This window comes from Trachypithecus francoisi, unplaced genomic scaffold (genome assembly GCF_009764315.1).
Source record: "Trachypithecus francoisi isolate TF-2019V2 unplaced genomic scaffold, Tfra_2.0 Lachesis_group17, whole genome shotgun sequence".
Lineage (NCBI taxonomy): Eukaryota > Metazoa > Chordata > Mammalia > Primates > Cercopithecidae > Trachypithecus > Trachypithecus francoisi.
In genome coordinates, this window is record NW_022681462.1 from 3,333,989 (window position 1) to 3,360,528 (window position 26,540).

Genomic DNA, 26,540 nt, shown 5'->3' on the forward strand with positions numbered 1-26,540 from the left:
CAGAGTGATGTGTACAAAAATATGAGCCATATTCCTAAAGAAAGCTGTTTACTTCTTTTTCTGGGATGCGGTTGTAAGGTAACCCAGCTTCACCTATGGGAATAAGGACAATACCCTACGGAATGGCTAAGCACACAGAAGAAATGTGGAACCCTTAAAACACTGACGTGCTCACCCACTACGGACTGCCTGCCTACCTCTGGACTATTACGGGAGAAAGAAAAACTTAAATATTGTTTGTCCTGTTGTATTCTGAAGTCCCTGTTACAGCAGCTTAGCCTGTACCCTCATGTATAAGTACATCTGAGCATTTTAATATGATTTTGATTCAGTGTCTACATAAATCAGAGACAAAGAGAAAGACACACAATAAGACGTACTGTATAAAAAATATTTGGATATATTAAACCTGAAAATGCGTAACAAACATTTGTATGTCCCAGTTTGGGGCTGATCTGATTAAAAGGAAAGCATCTATCCCAAACAATTCAATATAACAAAGAGTATTCTCTTCTTCTTCTTGCTATTCACAACTACCAAAAAAAGATGCTTGATTTAACAAAATCAATAGTTAATACAAACTGAAGGGGGCTTCCTGAACGAATGACTAATGCTTTCTTGCCTTCAATCAGATTTCCACAGAAAAGGAAAGAAGTAGAGACACTGTTTTAATAAAGTACCTAGGAGGCTGGGCACGGGGGCTCACGCCTGCAATCCCAAGACTTTGGGAGGCCAAGGCAGGTAGATCACCTAAAGTCAGGAGTTCCAGACCAGCCTGGCCAAAATGGCAAAAATCCCATCTTTATAAAAATACAAAGATTAGCCAAGCGTGGTGGTGCACACCTGTAGTCCCACCTACTCAGAAGGCTGAGGCAGGAGGATCACTTGAATCCGGGAGGCGGAGGCTGAGATCACACCACTGCACTGGGCAACACTGAGACTCTGTCTCAAAAGAATAAAAAATTTAAAAAACGAAGTACCAAGGAGAACTGCCTTCTCTAGTTTTCCAGAGTGCAGCCAAATCACCCCGTTTCCAAACACCTTCCCCTCAATTTTCCTGCTTTCCTGTGTTCCAAACCACGTGGCCCAACTGCATTTATTAAGCATCTCCATCCACTAGGATGTTCTACACATCTCAAAGTCAGCATGTCCATAAGTAGGATCAAGCTACAAAGTATGTTCTGGAGATGACATGATAAAAATTAAAATCTAGAAGAAGGAGTTAAGAAGCCACTGATCTTCACTAAGGAGAAGTGGTATAATCACACAGGAAAGCCAAATGATTAGCTGTAGAAAAGTTCAAGGTTGCAGTAAATAAGGGATTCCAAAGGCCACAGTAGAAGAGCTAGTAACAGGAACAGAACTTAGCTGAAGAATAAAGGAAGTAATATCAAAGAAGAGGGAAATGTATCTAAAGCAGTAATTCTCATGCCTGAGCATGCTTCGCAATCACCAGCACATGGCCTGTTAAAGACAAGATGCTGGGCCCCAACTCCAACGTTTCTGACTCAGTGAGTCTAAGGTAGGGCTGGAAATTTGCATTTCTAAAAAGTTCCCAGATAATGTTGATGCTGCTGGACTGTGGCACACACTTTGAGAGCCACTGGTTTTGTCTGTACCTAAAAATGTATCTATAGTGGTGAGAACAGAGAAAAGGACAGTTCAGTGGTAATGAGAAAGGTTACACACAGTAGAGAGAATGATGCTACAATGTGTCCTAAGTAGAATGAATTTCACATCAGGAGTAATGCAATTCACCAGGTGAAGATTTTAATTAGATTGCAGGTGACAGGCTGGGCACGGTTGCTCATACCGGTAATCCCAGCACTTTAGGAGGCTGAGGAGGGCAGATCAGGAGGTCAGGAGATGGAGACCATCCTGGCCAACAAGGTGAAATCCCGTCTCTACTAAAAACACAAAAAATTAGCTGGATGTGGTAGCACTCCCCAGTGTCCCAACTACTTGGGAGCTGAGGCAGGAGAACTGCTTTAACCAGGGAGTGGGATGTTGCCGTCAGCCGAGATCACGCCACTGCACACCAGCCTGGGTGACAGAGCGAGACTCTGTCCCAAAAAAAAAAAAAAAAGATTACAGATGACAAAATCTCTCCTGTTCTGCCCCCTACTTCCCCTTAACCCAAATTCCAGGTCTGAGCTTATGTTTTTTCTCCATTCACTTGGCATTTACTATAATCTTCAGTTTTCAAGTGAGTAAAATGAGTATAAACCACAATCCAAGGTTATCAGAGATTTGCATACAACTATAATACGAGATCTGTAATCCCAGCATTTTTGGAGGCCAAGGTGGGAAGATCTCTTGCGTGAGACCAGCGTGAGCAACACAGCAAGACCTCATCCCTAAAAAAAAATAATAATAATAAAAAGAGCCAGGCACGGTGGCACACACCTGTAGTCAGGAGGCTGAGGTGGGAGGATCGCTTGAGCGTGGAAGGTCAAGGCTGCAGTGAACCACTGCACTTGGCCTGGGAGACACAGCAAGACCAAAAAAGTAAAAATTATAATACTAATAAAAGATCCTGCATTATATGCACTAATGGAATGAAATAAAGGCACAGAGAAAACAGCCATAAATCTCATGTTCGAGAAGACACCCAAGAAAGCATCACCGAGAGGTAGATCTAAACTAAGAACAATCAGTAGGATTTTATGGGATAGAAGGTAGGTGGGAAGGGGTGACATGAAGGTAAAGATTTCAGGAAGAAGAAAAATTCATAATCAAAAACATAAAAGGGCCGAGCGCAGTGGCTCACACCTGTATCTCAGTACTTTGGGAGGTTAAGGCAGGAGGACTGCTCAAGTCCAGGAGCTCGAGACCAGCCTCGGCAACAAAGTGAGACCCTCCTTGTCTCCACAAAAAAAAAGTTCTTTAATTAGCCAGTCATGGTGGTGCACGTTCGTGGTCACAGCTACTTGGGGGACTGAGATGGGAGAACTGCTTGAGCCTGGGAGGTTAAGACTGCAGTGAGCTGTCATCACATCACTGCACTCAGGCCTAGACTATACAGCGAGACCCTGCTTCATAAAAAATAAAAAGAAAAATACAAAAAGATGTTTAGGACAACATTCTAGAATTTACTGGTATGTAGGAACATGGCCAGATGTAGAGGGAGACCAACTAAGGTAGGTGGAAAAATATAACAGAAGGCCTTGAATATATCATACTAAGAAGTTTAAACCTTACTTTCTAAGTTTTAAGCAAGTGTAAATTGGGTGGGAGAGGGTCTGGCTCCTGAGCCTAGCCTACACCATAACCTATAAATCTTAGCTAAAGTCCTCACCTTGTGCATTCCACCCACACAAGTCATTAGATCTCTACACTCACAAGGTAATTGGCATAAACAATGATACATAACTAAAAACAAATCTCTCAGAGCAACTGCATTTCAAAAATATAGTCAAACTCTTCTTTTCTGGACCTGCTATCAGTTCCAGCATTCATAAATCCCTTTTGTCACAAATCCTTCTATTAAATATAATTGCAAGTAAACATAAAGGGAGCAGAAGTTGTCACTGCTTCTGGAATCTTCCCTTGCTTACACCAATAATATCATACATTTAAAATTATATACTTTTAAAAAAACAAAAACATAACACTACAACATGCTACATTCTTCAAGACACCAGAAGTCTTTTTCAATGTAACAATTTAGCACACTATAATCTCTGAGAAACAGTGAGTTCCAAGATAATTTAATATAATCTGAGTGACAATCTGAAATAAGATTAGGCATAAACAATATGCAAAGAATATTAACCTCCACCACAGTAAACCTGAAGTGTTAGTACCTTTGACTCAAGTGCTAAAATTCAAAACAGCAATTAAGTTACTGAAACATTTTACAACCCTAGCACCTTGAGCAAGTATCTATTCTCACTTATTTAGCCAGCATTGTGTAATAAAGAATTTGGGGCCCAGGCACAGTGGCTCATGCCTGTAATACCAGCACTCTGGGAGGCCAAGGCAGGAGGATCACTTGAGGCCAGGAGTCTGAAGCCAGCCTGGGCAACACAGGGAGATTCCTACACACACACACAAAATATTTAAATTAGCCAGGTGCAATGATGCATGCCTGTAGTCCTAGCTACTGGGGAGGCTGAGGCAGGAGGGTCACTGTGGCCCGAAAGCTGGAGGGTACAGTGAGCTATGATAGCACCACTGTGACACAGTGAGACCCTGTCCCTAAACAAACAAAAACAAAAAAATTTGGCCATTGTCTGATTCCTGGAAAACTCTACTCTTGCAGTCTTCCAGCTGATAGGAGTGTCTTTGCTATCCATGAATCCATAATGGGTCCTTCATGGCCCACAATTGAGTTTCTGTTAACAGGGTGACTCCCAGTAGGCCCCTAGTTTCAGGATGGGGGTTGGCCATGCTAGAAATGCCAACAACCATGTGAATAGTGGGTTGGGGCTTTGAGCAAGCTGACACCAGCCTAACAACCTGAGCTCCAGGGAGAAGGGGCTGGGGACTGAGTCCAATCACACCTATGTAATAAAATTCTCACAAAAACTCCAGATGCTGTAGAGTAAGTGGGGCTTCCTGGCTGGCAATCATTCGCTGATGTACTGGAAGGATGACACGCCCTGAGGACGTGGAAGCTTCACATTTGGGACCCTCCCAGATCTTGTTCTATGTGTCTCTTTAATTGTCTGGTCCTGATTTGTATCTTTAAAAAAATAACTATAATTCCAAGAACAGCACTTTTCTGAGGTCTGTGAGTCATTCTAACAAATCATCAAAGGCGAGGTGTAGTGGGAACTGCCAAAGTGGTAGCCAGTTGGTCCGAGTGTGGACAACCTGCAAGTTTGTAGAGTTTGCAGCTAATATACGAAGTGAGGAGAGTCTTGTAGACTATACCCTTAACCTACGATGCCTTACCTAACTCTGGGTAACGGGTGCCCAAATGACACTACAGCTATAAAACAGGATACGCTGCCTTACCTCTCTTCCCAGGACTCTTAAGAGAATTAAATGAGAAAAAAGTTAGGTAAAGCACTCTTTAAGATATAAAGCGTTGTGTTTGCTTCGGCAGTACATGTACTAAAATTGGAATGATACAGAGATTATTATCATGGGAAAAAATTCTGTATTAAAAAATTTACACTTTGGGAGGCCAAGACGGGTGGGATTGCCTGAGGTCAGGAGTTCGAGACCAGCCTGGCCAACATGGTGAAATCCCATCTCTACTAAAAATACTAAACTCAGTTGGGCGTGGTGGCAGGCACCTGTAATCTCAACCACTCGGGAGGCTGAGGCAGGAGAATGGCTTGAACCCGGGAGGAGGAGGTTGCAGTGAGCCAAGATCACACCATTGCACTCTAGCCTGGGTGACAAGAGCAAAACTCCATCTAAAAAAAAAAAAAAATTGTTAGGCTCCTTAAAATATTGAAGAAGAAATTGTTAAAATATTTTTTAAAGTTCAGGACTGTCCAGATTAAATGGCTTAAAAAAAAAAAGGCTTAAAATAAACAGCTAAGGAGTCATCAAGAAACCGAATTTATAAGAGTAAAATACAGAACTTAATGAAAACCAATTACAAGAACAAAATATCTAAATAAGAGTTTCAACTACATAATTCAGACCAGTGCCTAAAAGATAAAAATGCATTAAGTCCATTCCTAGAAATTGCAAATGTAGAAATGATGGAGCTTAGAGAATGTAAGATGCAGCCATTATTTTGAGACTAAACCTCCAAAAAGTTCATTTTAGCCTTGGGTATGATCAGGAACGATTGAGGTCAGTAAGCAACACTTTGCTTAATCAGATATGAGTTTGAATACGAACTACTCCCATCACAACCAACTTTTCTTGCCCATCACTACCTAATATTTTAATTCAAGCACAAAGTCATGGGACCCGACTGGTCTTTAAAAGGTTTCTCAAAGCATCCTACGTAGACAAGGCAGTTACCTGCCCACATGAGAAAGCATCACTTTCAACTGCATTATAATAGAGGACAAAATTTTTTTCTACTATGTTCCAATGATAAAATCAAGACTTTAAATCATAATTTTACAAGAATGTATCATTTTATTTTCTGCCCTCTTGAATATGAGATACTAAGTGTTGCTGGTCTTTCCCTCAGTAATGCAGGGCACAGTTTAGTGTAGCAGGGGAAAAAAAGGCCTTGGGGGGAAAACCTAGGCTCTAGTCTTATTTCTCCTCTTTAGCAGGCAAATGACCCTCGGGGTCTCACTTTCCTCCAGTAAGATACAACAGCATGGCCTATTGAATCTGTAAGATTCTTTCCACCCCTGACATTCTGAGGCATTGAGAAGCCAGTAACTCGTAATTTAGATATTCTTACAAATTAAAAAAGCCTTGCAAGGAAATGTCAGAAACCATTAAAATTTATGGAAAAACATCCCACCTATGTGTTCCTCCTTATTGAAGGAGATCCAGGTAAAGATCAGATATGTAGACTATTATCCTTAGCAAACTAACACAGGAACAGAACACCAAACACCACATGTTCTCACTTGTAAGTGGCAGCCGAATGATGAGAACTCATGAATGCAAAGAAGGGAGCAACAGGCACTGGAGTCTACTTGAGCATGGAGGGTGGGAGGATGGAAAGGAGCAGAAAAAGTATTGTGTATCAGGCTTAATACCTGAGTGACGAAACAATGTGTATAACAAACCCCCATGACATGAGTTTAGCTATATAACAAACATTCATATATATGTACCTCAGAACCTAAGAAGCTTAAAAAAAAAAAATTGCCCCATAATCAGCACGAACACATCACTAGGAGCTTTCATTAAATATTTACTTGCTACCTCCAATTTAGCCTTAAGCAAACTTAGACGTTTATGTTTTCTTAAGTCTAACGTATTAGATGCAAAACCTTTTCAAACTATTTACAAAGCTGAAGCACCAAGACACAATTCTTTGACTTATTTATAATGACTTTTAAATGTGAGTGAGAAAAACGTTAATTATGATGCAAGTCATCATCCTATTAAAACATTTCACACTTATAACACGGGCATTTAAGTATAGTAGTAGTTAAATCTAAAAAAAAAAAAAACAAAAATCAAAACATTGGCCATAACGATTAAGCTGCCAGTAGTTACACACACTCACAAATAATGTGATAAATTGTAACGGCAAGCTTCCAAACAAAAACCTTGTCATTTTTAGCATGCCTCACAGCAGACTGGGTATGACCTCAGGAACTAGCCTGAAATCTTGGCTCCCTTCTTGTGCAACCAACCAAGTAACACCATCTCTCTAAATCTGTTTCTTTATAAGGTGCCAACCTTATATGGTAGCTGTAGATATTAAATAAGACACTGCACTTAGCAAAGAGCCTAGCACACAGTAAATATTTAATAACTTACAGTGAATAAATTTTGGAAGAAATGTTACCCAAAGCAGCAGCCCTTTGACTTTTTTAAAAAAAATTTAGGACTAGGGTTTAGGAACCTATTGCTTGTTAAAGTTCAGACTGAGAAATAAAACAAGCCTACAAAGAAGCATTTTACTAAGGACAAGGGAATTTAAAATAACTGGTATTATGTAAATTCAATTACCACAGGCAGAATTTTAGTTTATGAGAATAATTCAAGTTGTATTAGCTCAAAGTATCTATTATTACAAAGTCACTGTCTCCATCAATTCTTTCTCCTATTTCTGTAACTGCTAAAGAAAAATAAATCATATTATGAAAAGAACAGAAAGATACAAAGCACAGCTGGGTTAAGTTCCAATTAATAACCAAACACAATTTGAGGAGAAAAACCCACTGAAAGAAGGGGGAAACTGAACACAACTAAAGATGATAAAAAATTTCCTTCCTAAATACTACAAGACTCATATTTCAACTGGATCTTCAAGGACTTTCCCTGTCTGAAGACAGGAAGCCTCTAGCAAGTCCTTTCATCACCACAATCGGATCTCAGCTGAGCTTCAAAGGGAACTATATAAAAGCCACTTTGGTGGGCAGTTGTTGAGATAATCACTCTTAGCATCTTCTACAGATTGAAGACTAAAAAAACCTGACTTACACATTAAGACCAAACACCAGTCATTATTCTCAGCAGTTTATTTTTTAATTTGTTCTAGACATCCACAAAATGTATTTTTTAAAGGAGTTCCATAAATATAATTTTGGTAGCTAACACAAATTCAGCACTAAAGTAATACATAAAAAATTTAACCAGACACAGTGGCTCACACTTGTAATCCCACTACTTTGGGAGGATGAGGCAGGAGGATCACTGTAGCCCAAGAGTTTGAGACCAGCCTGGGCAACAAAGTAGGACCCCATCTTTACAAAACATTAAAAAACTAGTCAGACATGGTGACACACGCCTGTAGTGACAGCTACTCGAGCGTCTGAGGCAGGACGCTGGCTTGAGCCCAGGAGGTTGAGGCTGCAGTGAGCCGTGATCACACCACTGCATTCCAGCTTGGGCAACAGAGTAAGACCCTGTCTCAAAAAATTTAAAAAAAGAAAAAAATTCAATTAATCCAACTTTATCTCATGCCAAAATACAAAATCCTAAGTGAACAAGCTAATTTCAAATAGTTCTTAGAAGGTCTAAAATTACCCTGTTCTAAGCACTTTACATATACTAACTCAATTATTACTCACCATAATCCTGTGAGGTCGGTATTATCATAGTCATCTTACAGATGAGCAGAACTGAGGCACCACCATGTTATTAATTTGCTCACGGTCTCACAATCAGTAAATGGTAGGAGCCAGAGAATTGTGACCTAAGCTGTCTGATTCCAGAACCAATATTCAAATCAACTATACTATTCATTTACTCAACAAGTTTTATTGACAGCCTACTATGTACCAGGCGCAGTTCTAAACACTGGGGATAAAGCTGTGTACAAGTCAGACAAGGCCTCTGCTCTCTTATCGAGAAGAGGGCTGGCAGCAAACAAGTCTAAACGAGGAAATAACTAAATAAGTGAAAAAAACAGTGTATCTTCACCTGGTAATAAATGCTACAGAGAAAAAGAGAATAAAGAATAAAAGATTATAAAAGAAGGGGCTGATTCCTATTTTAGAATCAGAAAAGGCCTCTCTGAGGCGATGACATTTGAGCAGAAACACAAGATGTAAAGAGCCATGACCACTTAGAGGAAGGGGTCATGCTAAGAGAATAGTAAGTATAACATCCCAAGGTAGAAACACTTTGTTCAAGAACCAGCAAAAGGACTATGGGACTGGGGTAGGTTGCTGAAAGTCTGTCACCTAATAAGAGGTAAGCTGGAAGTTGCCAAATCATGCTATACCCTGATGGGATGTGCTAAGGGCTAAGATTCAAATGTAAGTGTTAACAGGAAGCTTTTGGAGGACATTAAGCAAGAAAGTGACAATCTGATTTACATTTTTAAAAAGATCCCTCTGGTTGTCAAGGGGAATCCCTAGGGAACAGTCAGGGAGCAAGACAAATAAAGAAACCAGTAAAGGCACTATGGCAACAGTCCAACCAAGAGATAATGGAACTTAGACTAGGATTCATGTACTGTTTATAAGTAGATGCTAACAGAAGAGCCTGCAACCTAATTGCCTCTGAAGAGCCTTTTTAATATTCCTTTTCCCATCTCCTCTCCTGACTTGTTTTTGGAAAAAAGTAAGATTCTTTTTTAATGTCCATGTTAACGCTTCAGTTGGTGCTATTACAGTAACAGAAAAAAAAAACTTTTCATTTTTAAATGTTGTTTAACATACCCTATGATTAGTAATATGCCACATATACACACCCATACAGTCTTGAAAAGCAGAAAGAGCCACAATGCTCTTTAGTGTAGGACTTGTTCACTTATTTGGAGAGAAGAGGTACCTGTCACCTCTTCTGATTACCTTTCCTCTCACGCGTTGTCTCTAGCACATCCTGGCTCATTCTAGATTGTCAACTGCAATAAACTGGTATATCAAAGGGAGTATGTATTTACTGAGCACCTCCTGGGTACCATGGTGTCACTAGATGTCTCACATTTAAGAACTAAATTAATTCTCAGCTACCCAAGGTGGGAAATGATATCTTCATTCTACAAACCAGAAAAAATCAGAGATCCTAGTAACTTGTCTACAGTCACCAGCTAACAATTTGCAGGGCCAGAAATCTAACCTCCATCTAACTGTGAAGTTCCTGTCTTTCCATTACAGCTGCTATCAAAGAAAGTGCTTTCACATATATATTATATGTAGTCACTGCAACTTCTTACGAATAACGACCAGTTTGTTGCTGGTGAGGACAAGATTTCTTTAATTCTCTTATGTAGAACCAGAGTTTTGAAGCTGGGAGTGGGGGAATCGTATAAGTGTAGTGATCTTAGATATTCAAGCACATTATTTTTTAAAAATTATGTTCTACTTGAGACTTCCTAGAAATTAATCCTAAAAGAGAAATTCCCATCTTTAGAAAAATATAATATGTACTGTTTACCATAAAATAGCGGTTAAGGTTCTACAACAAAAGACAGGAGTTTGGTACAGACTCTACCCTCAAAGGTCCTACAAAATACGAAAAGACAGGGCCAAAAAGATAATCATAACACAGTAAAGGGGGCAAAGAGCCTCAGAATTGAATCTTTGTAAGAGAGCCTTGTATACGGGAGAATGATTCCTGGAAGCAGAGGAACTTTAGGTGAGTTCTTAAGGGTCCAGAACAGGAAGGCAGGAAACAACACGCAGCACTTGTGCTTGCACGGGGAAACCCAAGGATACGTGTGAAAAGTTGGCGGACAGATAGATGGTTCTCAGAGGCTTACTGGCTATATACAGCACTCCACAGAAAGAACCAAGGTTATGGTTGGTCCTACCCTACCTAAACAGGAAATGGCTTATTCTCGGAGACTAAAGTGTCAAGTCAAGAGAAAAGACCAGACAGATACACAGAATTACGGACTGTTACATAAAGTCCTTAATAGTCACAAGACCTTGTGCTATGTGCTAGTCTGCATTATTTTCACCTAAATGAAACCATTTCTACTTACTACATGGCGTGAGAAGACGTGGAGATAAAGAGAATTAGCAGACGTATATCACCTGCAATTTATTTTACGGGGCAATACATTCAGGAGTGTTATGTGAGATTATTTCTTTACAAACTGGGAATAGGTATAGGAAGAGCAGCGAAACACACAGCGGCATCACTGTAACAGTACGGAAGAGGGCAAGGGGCGCTCGGAAGGACAGTTGGGGAACGGCGCCCTGCGTGTTAAGGGAACAGGCAAGCGGCCAGGAAAAACAAGGGAGCAGCAACCGCCTTCGGACGCTCCGACCGGTTCCGGGATGCACCGGGGGCGTCGGGGCCGGGGTGCGGGGAAACGCTGCGGCTGGAGCGCGGGTGGGAGCGGCGGCTCGGCCGGGTCCACATTCTACAAACGCTTGTGCAACGAACGCCCGAACGCGCGCGCGAATGAATGGCGCGGAACTGAATGGCCGGCCGAGGCGCCGGCGCAGGAGGAAGGAGTTTGCGGCGCGGTCTGACCGGGCCAGCGGGACGTGGGGAGCGCGGGGGGAAGGGCCGCAGCGCCAGGGGTCGGCGCGGGGCGGCCATGGAGCCGGCGGCGGCGCGGGGCTGGCCTCGCCATGACGAAAGGGAAGGGGAGGTCACACGTTACATAACCCGGCGGCGGCGGGCACGAGAGGAGGGCGCCGCGGGCAGCTCAGGCCGCGAGAGGACCGCCGCGGGCCGGGGCCGGGCGAAGCGCCCCTCCCCCGCCCCACCTCAGGCCGGCCGCGCTCTGGCCGCTGCCGCTCGGGTCTGCGGCGCCTCGGGGCGACGCGTGTCCGGTCCCGCCCCTCCCCCACCCGCCGCCGGCCCAGGGGTCGCTCACCTTCCGCGTTGCCCCAGACCACCATGCCCGGGCCCGGCCGCCTCCTCCGGCCTTGCGGACCCCGGCCCCGCCGCCGCCGCTAGTGCCCCCGCCAGGGACCAGGGAAGAGGGCCGGGGAAAAGCAGACCCACCGCCGCGCCGCGGTCCACGCTCCGCCAAGCTCACGGCAACCAACCCCGCGCGCGCTCCGCGGCGGCTCTCCGCCCCTCCCCCTCTGGCTGCCGCGCGCGCCGCAGCCACGCCCCCTATAGCGTCCCGCGCGCGCTCCCTGGCCCCGCCCACGCCCCCTCCCCGGCCCCGCTCGCGCTCACAGCCGCGCGGCGCACGCGCCCTGCTTCCTCCGGCCCCATGCGACCCCAGCCTCGGGCGTGGCACCACGGAGCCCGGCGTGGGCCACCGTGTTCCTCCCATCCCCGGCCCCGCCCTCTTGTTCTGCAGCCGCCCGCAGCGGGCAGCGCCTGGGCGGCACGTGACCGTCTCCCTACCAGGGCGGAGGGGAGCGTGGCGCGGGTCCGCCCACGTACTGCGCCGCCAGCCCGCACTGCCTCGGCCACCTCCTCGCTTCGTGCCCGGGTCGCGGCGCCTAGGTTGCCATTGGGACAGCGCGCCGCTCCGTGCACAGCGAGTCCCCGCGCCCGCCCCGCCTGGGGGCTTCCCAGTCGGGAAGGACACAAGTGCAGGCACTGACCGGGCTTCAAACCCCAGCACTGTGTGAAGATGCGCCCAACACCCGGGTTCTCTCCTTAAGCAATTGATTTACAGTGACATCTAGTGGAGAAGGGACACATAGGAACTGACATTCCTATGTCGTGAGCAACAGAGAACCACAGCCCACGCAGGTTCGCGGGAAGGAGCACTGCGCCACGGCGTTTTCGGGATTCGTCGCCAGCCCCTGCAGGGCACAGACACTTCTGTCCTTTGAGTGCCCGCGCAGCATTGCACCTGGGTATTTGTAAACGGAGGGCAGGTATCCTATCCCACGTACAGCACTGGAGTTACATGAGAAAGCAATTTTCTACGAATATAGAAATAATATCCTGTATTCTGTATGCATATGTACAATTCTAACTGAGGGCCTTCCAACAGGAAAGTATCCGTCCATAAGGACCACTTTCTCCCTCTTGGCAGGGTCGCTTTGGAGACGCCACGTTGTTACATAATAGTGTTTATTGTTGTAATCACAACATGAAGATACTTTTTACCGCTCATTCTCTTGCCTAAAATGCTTCAGAGTGTGCAGGTACTTTGGAAACAGTCATTATTCTTTTGAAAACTGATTTGCAGAGTTGGAACTTGTTTACTAGCAAGACAGAATACTCATAGCTCATTTCTTTCCCTTTCGGTTTTTGCCATCTTATAGACTTCTATAAATGCCCTTCAACTTCAGTATTCTCCTCGCTAACCCAACGAATTCAGATTGCATGCTTCTCAGAGACGTCATAATTTAAAAACAAATGGCGTAATTTTTTTTCTTTTCTTTTTTTTTTTTTGAGACAGAATTTTGCTCTTTTGGCCAGGCTGGCGTGCAATGGCGCCATCTCGGCTTACCGCAACCTCTGCCTCCCGGGTTCAAGCGATTCTCCCACCTCAGCCTCCCGAGTAGCTGGGATTACAGGCATGCGCCACCATGCCTGGCTAATTTTTGTATTTTTAGTAGGGACAGGGTTATGTATTTTTAGTAGGTGGGGGGGTTTCACCATGTTGGTCAGGCTGGTCTCGAACTCCTGACTTCAGGTAATCCACCCGCCTTGGCCTCCTAAAGTGTTAGGATTACCGGCGTGAGCCACCGCACCTGCCCATAATTTCAATAGACTCACAACCAGTTGCCGACTGCAACACCAGGAGGTCATCTGCTGAGATGCTACAGAAACACAGTGGCAGCCCCTTGTTACAGGTGGTTTTGTTTGTTTGTTTTGGTGGTGGTTGTTGCTGTTGTGCTTTTTTTAAATGTATGCATTTAAAAATGCAGCATTTCCATTAATGAGAAATGGCAAAACTCGATTTGAAAATGAAAAATATTTGGTGAACTCTGCCGGAAATGCACGATTGTATTTCAATTTTCTTTTCCACTCTCCTACTCAAACCAAAGATCTGTTTTTTCTTCTTTCTGTATTTTTCTCAAGGAAGAAACACAAACCTTCAGCCAACTGACCTTGGCTTTATAGAATACAGTAACTGCAAACTAGTAGGCAGCCTCCGTAAAGGAGGGGAAAAAATCACGTTGCTGTCTACATAAAATAGGATAAAAAGAGAGGTGGGGAATACATAAATAAAAGTGTATTTATCGACAAATTCTAGTGTCCTTGTGACAGGGTCTTGTTCTGTTGTCCAGGCTGGAGTGCAGTGGCAAGATCATCGCTCAGTGTAACCTCAAAGTCCTGGTCCCAAGCGAACCTCCCACCTAGGTGTTCCAAAGCACTAAGATTCCAGGCATGAAGCACCTCACCCAGTCCAAAGTTTTATTTTTGTCCGTTCTAGAATATTCTGTTTTATGCTATCACATAACGATTGAAGTCCTCTTGTTTCAATTTCATGCACCTACATTTATTCACCCACTTACCTATTTCTATTTATTCTCATAGGATTATCTTTCTCATGTAAGGGGAGTCAGGCTGACCTCTGGGCCACTCTGGGGGTCTAAAGATGCCCACTCTGGACCCCCACACTTGGGGAAGTGCTTTGGGGCACCGTACCTTATTTCTGTTTTCTGAACCTCATTAAAATTCATTTTTGAAAATTCTATCATTACTGCTATCTCAAGGGGCCTATGAAAGTGCCAACTAGTGACCTTTGGAGGGACAGCCATGGGTAAGGATATGACTTCTACTGTCCATCTAGTCTCTCAAAAAAAAAAAAAAACAGCATGAAACTATTAAAAACAGAGGTTTGTACTCAAGTCCCTTGGCTGATGTAGAGACAATAACATGTGATTTACTCCACAGGGAAGAGTGTGCTGATTGTTATAAGGATTCCGTGCATTATGCTTAATACCTTTGAACAGTTTTAAGCAATAAAGTGAGTTTTGAAAGTCTCTCTGACTGATGCATGGAGAATGGGTTTGAGAGGTGGTCACGGGGTCTTGCAATAGTCCAGGTGTACAGGTACAGCCCAGAGAAGGCAGGGGGCTAGATTTCACCAGGGTAGGGCATCCGTAAAGCAATATAATGATATAAGAAGAGAGCAAGGAAGTTGAGGGTGTAGGCAAAGGGGGAATCATAATGATTGATTGTGTCACTTAAGCTGAAGGGGGAAGAGCACATGCCAAGGGTAGGTGGAGGTTGCTGAAAGATGATATCAATGGATGGGGGTGAAGGGCAGGTATGGAAGTTTGAAAGGCTCTTTGGAGTCAGGCATTAACATTACATTACATGTGGCAATGACAAGCTTGCAGAGGGAGTTAGTGGCTGATATACGAGGGAGAACAAAGTCATGGAAGAGAGAAGTTCAAGGATAGGAGAGGCCACAGTGAGAGAAGGATCATCTCTGTGTATGTTGAAATCATCAAGAATAAAGACTGGAGTCGTGTTGGAGCAAGGGACAGTGAGCCCGAATACTATCTTGATGGCTCCAGGTCAGAAGGATGAACATCATTCAGTATACTCCATCCTAATATAGTAGTGGTCCTAGGGCAGAGGTTCCCAGACGTTCTCTGTTCATGGCATCCTTAGTGCCTCAGTCATTTTTTTTCTCAACATCCCTAAGAGTTTTGCCAAAAGTTATACTTAACAGTTTTGCTGTTTAAATAGGTAGGACAGGCCAGGTGTGGTGGCTCACATCTGTAATCCCAGCACTTTGGGAGGCTGAGGCAGGCACATCACGAGGCCAGGAGTTCAAGACCAGTCTGGCCAATATGGTGAAACTACGTCACTACTAAAAATACAAAAGTTAGGCATAGGGTCGCATGCCTGTAATCCAAGCTACTTGGGAGGCTGAGGTATCAGAATTGCTTGAACCCTAAAGGCGGAAGTTGCAGTGAGCCGAGATGGCACCATGGCACTCCAGCCTGGATGAAGGAGGGAGACTCTATGTCAAAAATAAAAATGTAAAAAAAGGGCTGGGAGCAGTGGCTCACGCCTGTAATCCCAGCACTTTGGGAGGCCAAGGCAGGCAGGAGTTCCTAGAATGGGCCAGGAGATCAAGACCATCCTGGCTAACATGGTGAAACCCTGTCTATACTAAAAATACAAAAAATTAGCCGGGCGTGGTGGCAGGTGCCTGTGGTCCCAGCTACTCAGGAGGCTGAGGCAGGAGAATGGCATGAACCCGGGAGGCGGAGCTTGCAGTGAGCGGAGCTTGCGCCACTGCACTCCAACCTGGGCGACAGAGCAAGACTCTGTCTCAAGAAAAAACAAAAAAACAACAACAAAAAAAACTACATTTTTCCTTAGGTGAACTCTAGAGGGGTAATTTTTTTTACCAAGTGGATATCCTCTTCAGCAATCTGTTCACCGTATGGTTTCAGCATCTATTAATGATTCTGGCCTGAATAAACCATTTTATTGATGTCTCAGTCCATTGTGGTTACCGTAAAGGAATACCTGAGTCTGGTTCATTTATAAAGAGAAGATGAAGGCTGGGCACGTGACTCACGCCTGTAATCCCAGCACTTTGGGAGGCCAAGGCGTGTGGATCACCTGAGGTCAGGAGTTCAAGACCAGCCTGGCCAACACGGCGAAACCTCGTCTCTACTATAAATACAAAAATTAGCTGGGCGTGGTGGCAGGCGCTGTAATCCCAGCTACTTGGGAGGCTGAAGCAGGAGAATCGCTTGAACCTGGGAGGCGGAGGTTGTAGTGATCCAAGATCATGCCTTTGCACTCCAGCCTGGGTGACAAAAGCGAAACTCCACCTCAAAAAAGAAAAGAAAAGAAGTGGCCGGGCACGGTGGCTCATGCCTGAAATCCCAGCACTTGGGGAGGCCGAGGCAGGTGGATCACAAGGTCAGGAGATCGAGACCATCCTGGGTAACATGGTGAAACCCTGTCTCTACTAAAGATGGAAAAATTGGCCAGCCGTTGGTGGTGGGCACCTGTAGTCTCAGCTACTTGGTCGGCTGAGGCAGGAGAATGGTGTGAGCCCGAGAGGTGGAGCTTGCAGTGAGCCAAGATCGTGCCACTGCAGTCCAGCCTGGGTGACAGAGTCAGACTCCGTCTCAAAAATAAAATAATAATAAAATAAAATAAGTTTATTTGGCTCGCAGGTCTGCAGGCTGTACGAGAAGCATGGCTCTGGTATCTGCTTTTGGGGAGAACCTCAGGTTGCTCCAGTCATGGCAGAAGGCAAAGGGGAACCAGCATGTCATTCCAACAGAGGAAGCAAGGGAGAGCGAGGTCCCAGGCTCTTTTCAGCAATCTGCTCTCTCAAAAACTAGTAGAGCAGGAACTCATTCATTACGTTCGGGATGGCACCAAGCCACCAAGCTCTTCATTAAGGATCTAACTACATGACCCAAACACTTCCCACTAGGCCCCATCTCCAGCATTAGGGATCAAATTTCAACATGAGATTTGGAGGGGACACCCATCCAAACTCTATCTAGTGGGTTGCAAAGGATGTTTTCCTAATTCCATTGTTCCTTCTGCAGTTATTAGTTGGCATTCTTCAAAGAGCCTCCCATACTAACTGGGATAAACTATAAAATCTCCTTAAAAAGCAGCCAAGCAGAATCTCAGCCTCCTGGATATCAGCTATTGTTCCTAGATGTGACTCTGATGGGCCACCTTCCTACCTCTTGCTGACTCTTAAATTGGGCAACTTCTGCCTCTGACTCAACATTTGAAATTAATTTCCCATGTGGGAATTTGCAAATAATCCTTACTAAGAATCGATGTGTGCAGGACAGCCCAGCCACTGGCTTTCCCTCATCATCACAGCAGTGACCCCAAGAAGTGCCCCAAGTTCGGTTGTGTGTGACTAGTTGGTATCTAAAAATGAGACCAAATGGTGCTTCTAAAAAATTCCAGTGACTTTCTCAGAGCTTTCTTGCTGGTCATTTTCCCACAATAGGTGTTTCCTTTCTAAATTGTTATATACTTTGATTTGGTCTTTCTGTGTTATTCTGTTTATCATTTATTTTTCCCTTCAAGGTAAACGTGCTTCTTCCTATTTTGAAATCTTTCAAGTTTATTTGCTCTATCTCTGTTTATTTGCTGAATACTCCCGAGACAATAATATTTGGGTGCGCTCTGCTTGGCTGAAATGCATTCTGCCTGTTAATCATTTCTACTATCAGCATCGTTTAACTCAGCCTCCTGGATATCAGTTATTGTTCCTAGATGGGACTCTCCATTTTGGCAATGCTCTACGCTCTCCCTTTGTGAGTAATGAAATTGTCTTTTCAAAATCTAGTCTGTCTTGATCTCTTTTGTACTTTGAACCCTTCTATTTTCCTGTGTAATAATATTTTATGTCTGTATATGGTTAAAAAGCCTATGATTATGAATACTGCTTGCAACATTGAGCCCCTTGATTTTTAAAATATTTTCCTGATTAAACTCATATCATGATTAATTCTGCTTGTCTTTTATAATTCTCTTATCTTTATTTTGGCTTCTTCATATTATTTTTCTTAAAAGATCAGAAACAAAAGTCTTCTTGATTTTTTTTTTCTTTCTTTCTTTTTTTCTTTTTTTTTTTTTGAGATGAAGTCTTGTTCTGTGGCCTAGGCTGGAGTGAGTGGCATGATCTCAGCTCACTGCAGCCTCCACCTCCTGGGATTCAGTGATTCTCCTGCCTCAGCCTCCCAGGTAGTTGGGATTACAGACACCTAGGAGACAATAGGTGTTCCCCTCCAAATCTCATGTTGAAATTTGGTTGGAGGCCGGGCGCGGTGGCTCAAGCCTGTAATCCCAGCACTTTGGGAGGCCGAGACGGGCGGATCACGAGGTCAGGAGATCGAGATCATCCTGGCCAAAATGGTGAAACCCCGTCTCTACTAAAAAAAAAAAATACAAAAACTAGCCGGGCAAGGTGGCGGGCGCCTGTAGTCCCAGCTACTCGGGAGGCTGAGGCAGGAGAATGGCGTAAACCCGGGAGGCGGAGCTTGCAGTGAGCTGAGATCCGGCCACTGCACTCCAGCCTGGGCGACAGAGCGAGACTCCGTCTCAAAAAAAAAAAAAAAAAAGAAATTTGGTTGGAGACACCACCAAGCCCAGCTAATTTTTGTATTTTTAGTAGAGATGGGGTTTCATCACTGTTAGATATGAGTTCTAAATTTCTTTTCAAAGAATCAATGTGTCAGTATGTTCAATTCTTTACCTTCTGCTTTTAAACTTAATTTCCTCATAAAGCAACCTTTTCCAATTACCTGCTCCACCTTGATTCATTTCAATCACCTGTTCCACCCTGACACATTCGGATTACCTGCTCTGTCATAACCATTTTTCCAGCCAAACCACTCACCCCCGTCACTCTCTTTAAATTAGCCAGTCGGAATTAGTTTAGCCTGTGCCATCTAACCCTAGCCAATAGGGGAAAGACACAGCAGCAGCTGCCACGTGCCTCCTAAATTCAAGCAATTCTTGTACCTCAGTCTCTTGAGTAGCTGGATTACAGGCGTATGCAACCACACTGGCTAATTTTTGTATTTTTTAGTATAGTATACTTCCACTCCCTCCTCCAAGTGTGCCTCACCATGCTCCATCTGTAAGGGCACACCCTTCTATAGAAGTACCTTGCCTTGGCTAGGCACAGTGGCTCACGCCTGTAATCCCAGCACTTAGGGAGGCCGAGGCGGGCAGATCACCAGGTCAGGAGATCAAGACCATCCTGGCTAACATGGTGAAACCCTGTCTCTACTAAAAATATAAAAAATTAGCCGGGCGTAGTGGCGGGCGCTTGTAGTCCCAGCTACTCGGGAGGCTGAGGCAGGAGAATGGCGTGAACCCAGGAGGCAGGGGTTGCAGTGAGCCGAGATTGCACCACTGCACTCCATCCTGGGCGACAGAGCAAGACTCTGTCTCAAAAAAAAAAAAAAGAAGTACCTTGCCTTGCTGAGAATTAAAAAGAAAATTTTATATTCAAGTGCTATTTCTTTCACGGCACCAAAACTTTATATATAAAACAATTATGATGGCCAGACTGGTCTCGATCTCCTGACCTCAGTTGATCCGCCCACCTTGGCCTCCCAAAGTGCTGGAATTACAGGCATGAGCCACCGCACCTGGGCTATCTTTCTTTAATTGAATATATTTCTGTAACCATTTTATCTTTTTAAGGTTATAGTAAATGAATTGTATTATTAATGTTTCAAGACTACATGATATAATCATCATTTCAACTCACCTTCAAAATCCTTAAAATGAAGGTTTTCATACAGTTTTGGAGCTGGAGAATATATTATGTACTTCGACACTTCCATTTTCAGACCAAGACTTTGAGGTCCAGAGAAGTTAAATTATTTGTCCAGAATTAAACAGCTCATCAGTTACAACGTCAGAACGAGAAACCTGGTTCCTGACTTCTGTCCAGTGCTCTTTCTACAGCAGGACTGCATCTCCATTTAAAGTGTCATTTATATTTGAATACCATGAGTATAAGTCATCATTTTCACATTGTGTGCATTTTTCCCCTTCAGTATTCATAATTAGAACACCCACAAAAGAGAAATCATCCAATAAAATTCGATGTCCCTACAGGTCCCCAGAGTTATTACTGACGGCGTGGGCAGTGAAAGTCCCTGGGCTTTATGTTCCGTTCTGCCGCTGATTTGGAGTATCACGTTGAGATTATTTCCCCCTTGGGCTTTCCTAATGTGTTGGATTCCAGCTATAGACAGAATCTCTGAAAGCCCTCATCTAAGTCAGTCTATTGAGAAAAAATGTGTATGCTAAAATGAAAAATAGAAAATAAAAAAGACCGTCGAAACACAAGATATACAGCATCACTTAGGACATTACATTTGAGGAAGTGCACTCACTTTTAATCCAGAAACTTGATCCTCGTGTCTCTCATGATGGGTAAGGGTATATTTCTAAGCCTCTGCTCCTAAGTATAATCATCACTTACGTAGATTATTGATCTATCTTGGCCAGAAAGCACAGACTCTGGAACATCTGATGTGTTATAAGGGACTGACCTATAATTAACTGACCTAAGTATGAAAATAATCTTTTGTTAATTTAAAAAAACCAAACAAGGTGACTTCCTGTGAAACTCTTGATTGAACACAAATTAGTTTCTCTGGACCTTTTCAAATATAAAAATTACTGGAAAATTTTTTTTTTTCTTTTTTTTTGAGACGGAGTCTCGCTCTGTCGCCCAGGCTGGAGTGCAGTGACCGGATCTCGGCTCACTGCAAGCTCCGCCTCCCGGGTTTACGCCATTCTCCTGCCTCAGCCTCCCCAGTAGCTGGGACTACAGGCACCCGCCACCTCGCCCGGCTAGTTTTTTTGTATTTTTTAGTAGAGACGGGGTTTCACTGGGTTAGCCAGGATGGTCTCGATCTCCTGACCTTGTGATCCGCCCGTCTCGGCCTCCCAAAGTGCTGGGATTGCAGGCTTGAGCCACCGCGCCCGGCCATTTTTTTTTGTTTATTTATTTTAAATAAAAGGGACTTAAATACACAAGGAAAGGAGACTGGGAGAGGGGAGGAAATGTGTACAAAAGTTTGGAAGCTGGAAATCAGAAGGTGGGTGGCCATATACTTGACTGACCAGGACAAGCTGAAGGCCAGTTGCCAGTGGGGTGACTCAACAGGAGGGCTCTCAGAAATTGGAAGTCCCATGTCCCTCTGAAGGCAGGGATGGAGGCAAGACCGTAAACAGGAGGATGGGTTGGAAGTCTCCTCCTCTCCATCCTCTCCATCTCTGTACATGGCAGCCAAGCAGAGTGCCAAGCCCAGATATTATAGTCTCAGGAGTGTTCCGCAAATAAACAGAGATATAGGTGAAACTTGAAAAAAAAGTTATGGGAAAAAACAACCCATATGAAAAAAGATTTCAAAATAGGAAGAAGCACGTTTACCTTGAAGAGGGGGAAAAAAAGATAAACAAAAGAACACAGAAAGACCAAATCAGAGTATATAACGATTTAGAAACAAAACACCTATTGTGGGAAAATGACCAGCAAGAAGACTTTGAGAAAGTCACTGGAATTTTTTAGAAGCACCATTTGGTCTCATTTTTAGATACAAAGTAGTCTCACATAACCAAACTTCGGGCACTTTTTGAGGTCATCGCTGTGATGATGAGGGAAAGCCAATGGCTGGGCTGTCCTGCACACATCGATTCTTAGTAAGGATTATTTGCAAATTCCCACACGGGAAATTAATTTCAAATGCTGAGTCAGAGGCAGAAGTTGCCCAATTTAAGAGTCAGCAAGACGTAGGAAGGTGGCCCGTCAGTGGACCTGGGACCAGGATATCACTGCTGAGAAAGTCTGTTAGGCAGGGGACGGTGGCTCATGCCTGTTAAATCAAATTTAGCCTAAGGCTGCCTCCTCACGTATTTTAAGTTTGGCGGAAACATTTCTCTGTGCATGGTGAACTCTAACAAGTGGAGGTGTGAACAAACCATAGCCTACACTTGTGCCAATCACCAAGTTTTGGCCAACCGAATGTAACCAACTGTTCAAATAAGATAAAAGCCAACCTGTAACCAATCCAGCCGTTTCTGTACCTCACTTCTGTTTTCTGTTGGTCACTTGACTTTTTCTGTCCATACGTCTTCTTCCACCACCTGGCTACACTGGAGTCTCAGAGCCTACTCTGGGTCGGGAGGACGCCCAATTTGCGAATCGTTAATTGCTCCATTAAACGCCTTTCAATTTAATTCAGCTGAAGTTTTCCTTTATCACACCTGTGATCCCTGCACTTTGGGAGGCCGAGGTGGGCAGAACGATTGAGCTCAGGAGTTTGAGATCAGCCTGGGCAACATCGTGAAACCCTGTGTCTACTAAAAAATGCAAAAGTTAGCTGGGTGTGGTGTTGGGCTCCTGAAGTCTACCAAGGAGGTGGGAGCCGGGGGGTGGCTCAGGCGGGAGGATCACTTGAGCCCAGGAGGATGCTGCAGTGAGCCCAGATGGTGCTACTGCACTCCAGCCTGGGTGAGAGAGTGAGACCTTGTCTAAACATAAAAATAAAAAAAAAAAAAAACGTTAGACACTAAGAAAGGAACTTGGGAGGGGCAGTAGGAAAGGAAGAAAGAGTGAGGGAAGGGCAAAGAAAGATTTTGAGGTGAACAGCCTATATCTGTGCAATCTGGTTCCTCCTTAGCAAAATTCTATTCTTGGCATCTAAGACCTGGTGAGATCTGACCCTGCGTCCTGTCCAGTGCCTCCTTTCTCACCACTCTGCAACCAAGCTCGATGCCTTTGTCTCATCTCAGGGTCTTTGCCCTTCAGTTCCCGGAATACTCTTTCCAGGCTCTCTGGCCAGCTCCTGCTTCTCACTCAGGTCTCAGCTCACAGCTCACTGCAGCAGAGCCAGCTTCCCCCACCATTCTGTCTGAAGTTGCCACCTGCACCCCTTGGTTCACTCTCCATCACACCACCATCCCTATCTGCTGTCTCTCCTCTTACACATGCACGGGGGGTCTTTGTCATTGTCTTCTCTCGTGGGAATATGAGCTCCTTTCAAAGAAGGACTCAGTACAGCGTCTTGTTCAGCACTAGGTTCCCGCACCTGGTATGCATTGTTTGCATGAATGAATTCATGATAATTATTTAGTTCCTACTAGTTCTTACGAAATGTCTTTTCTTTCAAAATGCCGCCATCTTTATTCCCATAACTACAGTCTTGGCACAATCCTTCATCTCTTTACTCGGAGGTAAGCACAGTTGTTTCCTAATTACCCAGAACCCCACACGTTACTTGCAGGTGATTCTTCCTAAAGCATCATCTTTGTTGCGAACTCTCCCTAGGATGGTATTGTCAATGCCTGTCAGTCAAAGACCACCAGGGACACACTGGTAGTTGAAGAAGTTGGGTTTATTACTCATTGCAGTGAGGGAGAATACAAACCATAGGGACTCATGGGTGTCTCAGACAAAGGGCGTCAGAAAGAACCTCTTATGTGACTTGGCCGGGCACGGCGGCTCATGTCTGTAATCTCAGCATTTTGGGAGGCTAAGATGGGTGGATTGTCTAAGGTCAGGAGTTCCAGACCAGCCTGGCCAATGTGGCGAAACCCCATCTCTACTAAAAATGCAAAAAAAAAATTAGCCGGGCATGGTGGTGCACACCTGTAGTCCCAGCTACTCAGGAGGCTGAGGCAGGAGAATTGCTTGAACCTGGGAGGCAGAGGTTGCAGTGAGCCAGGATAGTGCCACTGCTCTCCAGTCTGGGTGACAGAGTAAGACTCTGTCTCAAATAAATAAATAAATAAATAAATAAATAAAAATAACCTATTATGTGACTTGGCTTTGGTTGAGTGATTTGAGGAAAGGCCCGAGAAAGTAGGGTATGCTCTAGATTGGATGTTGCCAGGAAGCAGGGGTGATTCTATGATTTCATGTCTTAATAAATCTTGTTTTTTGTTGTTGTTATTGTTTTTGTTTTTGAGACAGTCTTGCTATGTCACCAGCCTGGAATGCAGTGGTATGATCTCGGCTCACTGCAACCTCTGACTCCCAGGTTCAAGCAATTCTCCTGCCTCAGCCTCCCGAGTAGCTGGGATTACAGGCACATGCCACCACGCCCAGCTAATTTTTGTATTTTTAGTAGTGACGGGGTTTCACCGTGTTGGCCGGGATAGTCTTGATCTCCTAACCTCGTGATCTGCCCGCCTCGGCCTCCCGAAGTGCTTTGATTACAGGCATGGGTCACTGTACCTGGCCAGTACATCTTATCTATAGGGAGAGGAATTTAGAACTAGGATAAAGTTATAATTGGTAAAGAAGCAACAACCACTCTTTGGGATGGGAAAGAGGGTGTTTGGTATTTTGTGATTGGGAGAGTGACCTTGTTTTGCCTGTGCTTAGATCAAATTAGGAAGTGGCCTTGCTTTTTCTCATTTTATCATGATCTCATAATGGCTTTGTCTGAGATTGGGATTCTGTGAGATTGTTTATACCTATCTAACAGGAGATTAACATGCTTAGTTGGGAGAGTCAGACCTGCTTCTGAATGTCAGGGGCTGCCTTTTTTTTTTTTTTTTTTATTCGTTTTATTTCCCTTTTGGCCAACGGCAGACAAAGTCAGACCACAGGACATTAATGATTATATCCAGATTTTCACCATTGCCAAGATATTGTTGATTAAGATCAGAAGATTGCCCGTTGAATGTAGCCTCTGATTGATCTAGAGTTAATCTTTCCGTTACCTTCTGTTGTAGGATGAGTGGCTGAACCGCTGATGAGATAATAGCTACACAGAAGCATTTAAGACTCTGGACAGAATCCATCAGCCAACAGGCCACAGGCCATTATCAGAAGCAAATGACAATTAGTTTTTACATTATGGTTTGAGGCCAAAAGCCTAGATTTTGAAACCCAGGCAATGAAACCATGTCCCATAATCCATCTGAGAGAGCCAGATGGCTTTTTTTTTCTTTTTTTTTTTTTTTTTGAGACAGAGTCTCGCTCTGTCGCCCAGGCTAGAGCGCAGTGGCCGGATCTCAGCTCACTGCAAGCTCCGCCTCCCAGGTTCACGCCATTCTCCTGCCTCAGCCTCCCGAGTAGCTGGGACTACAGGCGCCCGCCACCTCGCCCGGCTAGTTTTTTGTATTTTTTTAGTAGAGATGGGGTTTCAACGGGTTAGCCAGGATGGTCTCGATCTCCTGACCTCGTGATCCGCCCGTCTCGGCCTCCCAAAGTGCTGGGATTACAGGCTTGAGCCACCGCGCCCGGCCCTAGATGGATTTTGCTTTTCGCTTAGTCATATACTGTTCTATTTCCCCAGAAGTATTTATGTAGGTGCAGCTGAAGTGTCTACTGTGGCACAAACTCCTGCTTGGCTGGCTAAGAGAAAATCAAGGGCTATACAATTGTTCATGACAACTCTAGCTAATGAACTTAGATGAGTTCGCTTGGCTCCAAGAGCAGGAGTAGTGTTGTTTACAACCTTTGCTAAAGTCAGGGACAAATTTCTAGCCACTTTTTTTTTTTTTTTTTAAGAGACAGGGTCTCCCTGTTGTCTAGGCTGGAGTACAGTGGCATGATCATGGCTCACGGTAACCTCAAACTCCTAGGTTCTCTCTCTTCCTCCCACCTCAGCCTCCTGAGTAGCTGGGACTATAGGTGTTTGCCACCACACCCAGCTAATTTTATTTATTTATTTTTATTTTTTGGTAGAGATAAGATCTCACTTTTTTTTTTTTTTTTCCTGAGACAAAGTCTGGCTCTGTTGTCCAGGCTAGAGTGCAGTGGCATGATCTCGGCTCACTGCAACCTCCGCCTCCTGAGTTCAAGCAATTCTCGTGCCTCAGCCTCTTGAGTAGCTGGGATTACAGGCGTACGCAACCACACTTGGCTAATTTTTGTATTTTTTAGTATAGATGGAGTTTCGCCAAGTTGTCCAGGCTGGTCTTGAACTCCTGACCTCAGGTGATCTGCCTGCCTCAGCCTCCCAAAGTGCTGGGATTACAAGCATGAGCCACTGCGCCCGACCAGGATCTCAGTATGTTGTTCAGGCTGGTCTTAAACTCCTTGGCTCAAGCGATCCTCCTACCTCAGCCTTCCAAAGTGCAAGGATTACAGGCGTGAGGCACCATACCTAGCCTCAAACCACTTTTCTAATTGTGTTATTCCTGTTATAGGAATCACAGCTTGCAGA

The 26,540-nt window shown here is 44.4% G+C and overlaps 1 protein-coding gene across 12 annotated transcripts in view; it reads right to left on the minus strand.

The window, feature by feature from the left end:
* REV1 (REV1 DNA directed polymerase) overlaps positions 1-12,216 on the minus strand; it is an 88,634-nt gene extending 76,418 nt beyond the window's left edge. For 4 of the 12 annotated variants that reach the window (XM_033239019.1, XM_033239021.1, XM_033239024.1 and 1 more), the window contains exon 1: positions 11,831-12,029. Coding sequence is in view for 4 of the 12 variants with exons in the window: in XM_033239013.1 (XP_033094904.1) it covers positions 11,831-11,855 (25 nt within the window). In the remaining 8 variants the exon portion in view is untranslated. Of the gene's footprint in view, positions 1-11,830; positions 12,055-12,141 lie in introns of those variants that run through there. The other 8 variants (XR_004443922.1, XM_033239013.1, XM_033239012.1 and 5 more) reach the window with 5 other exon arrangements.
* Between the last annotated feature and the right edge of the window lie 14,324 nt (positions 12,217-26,540).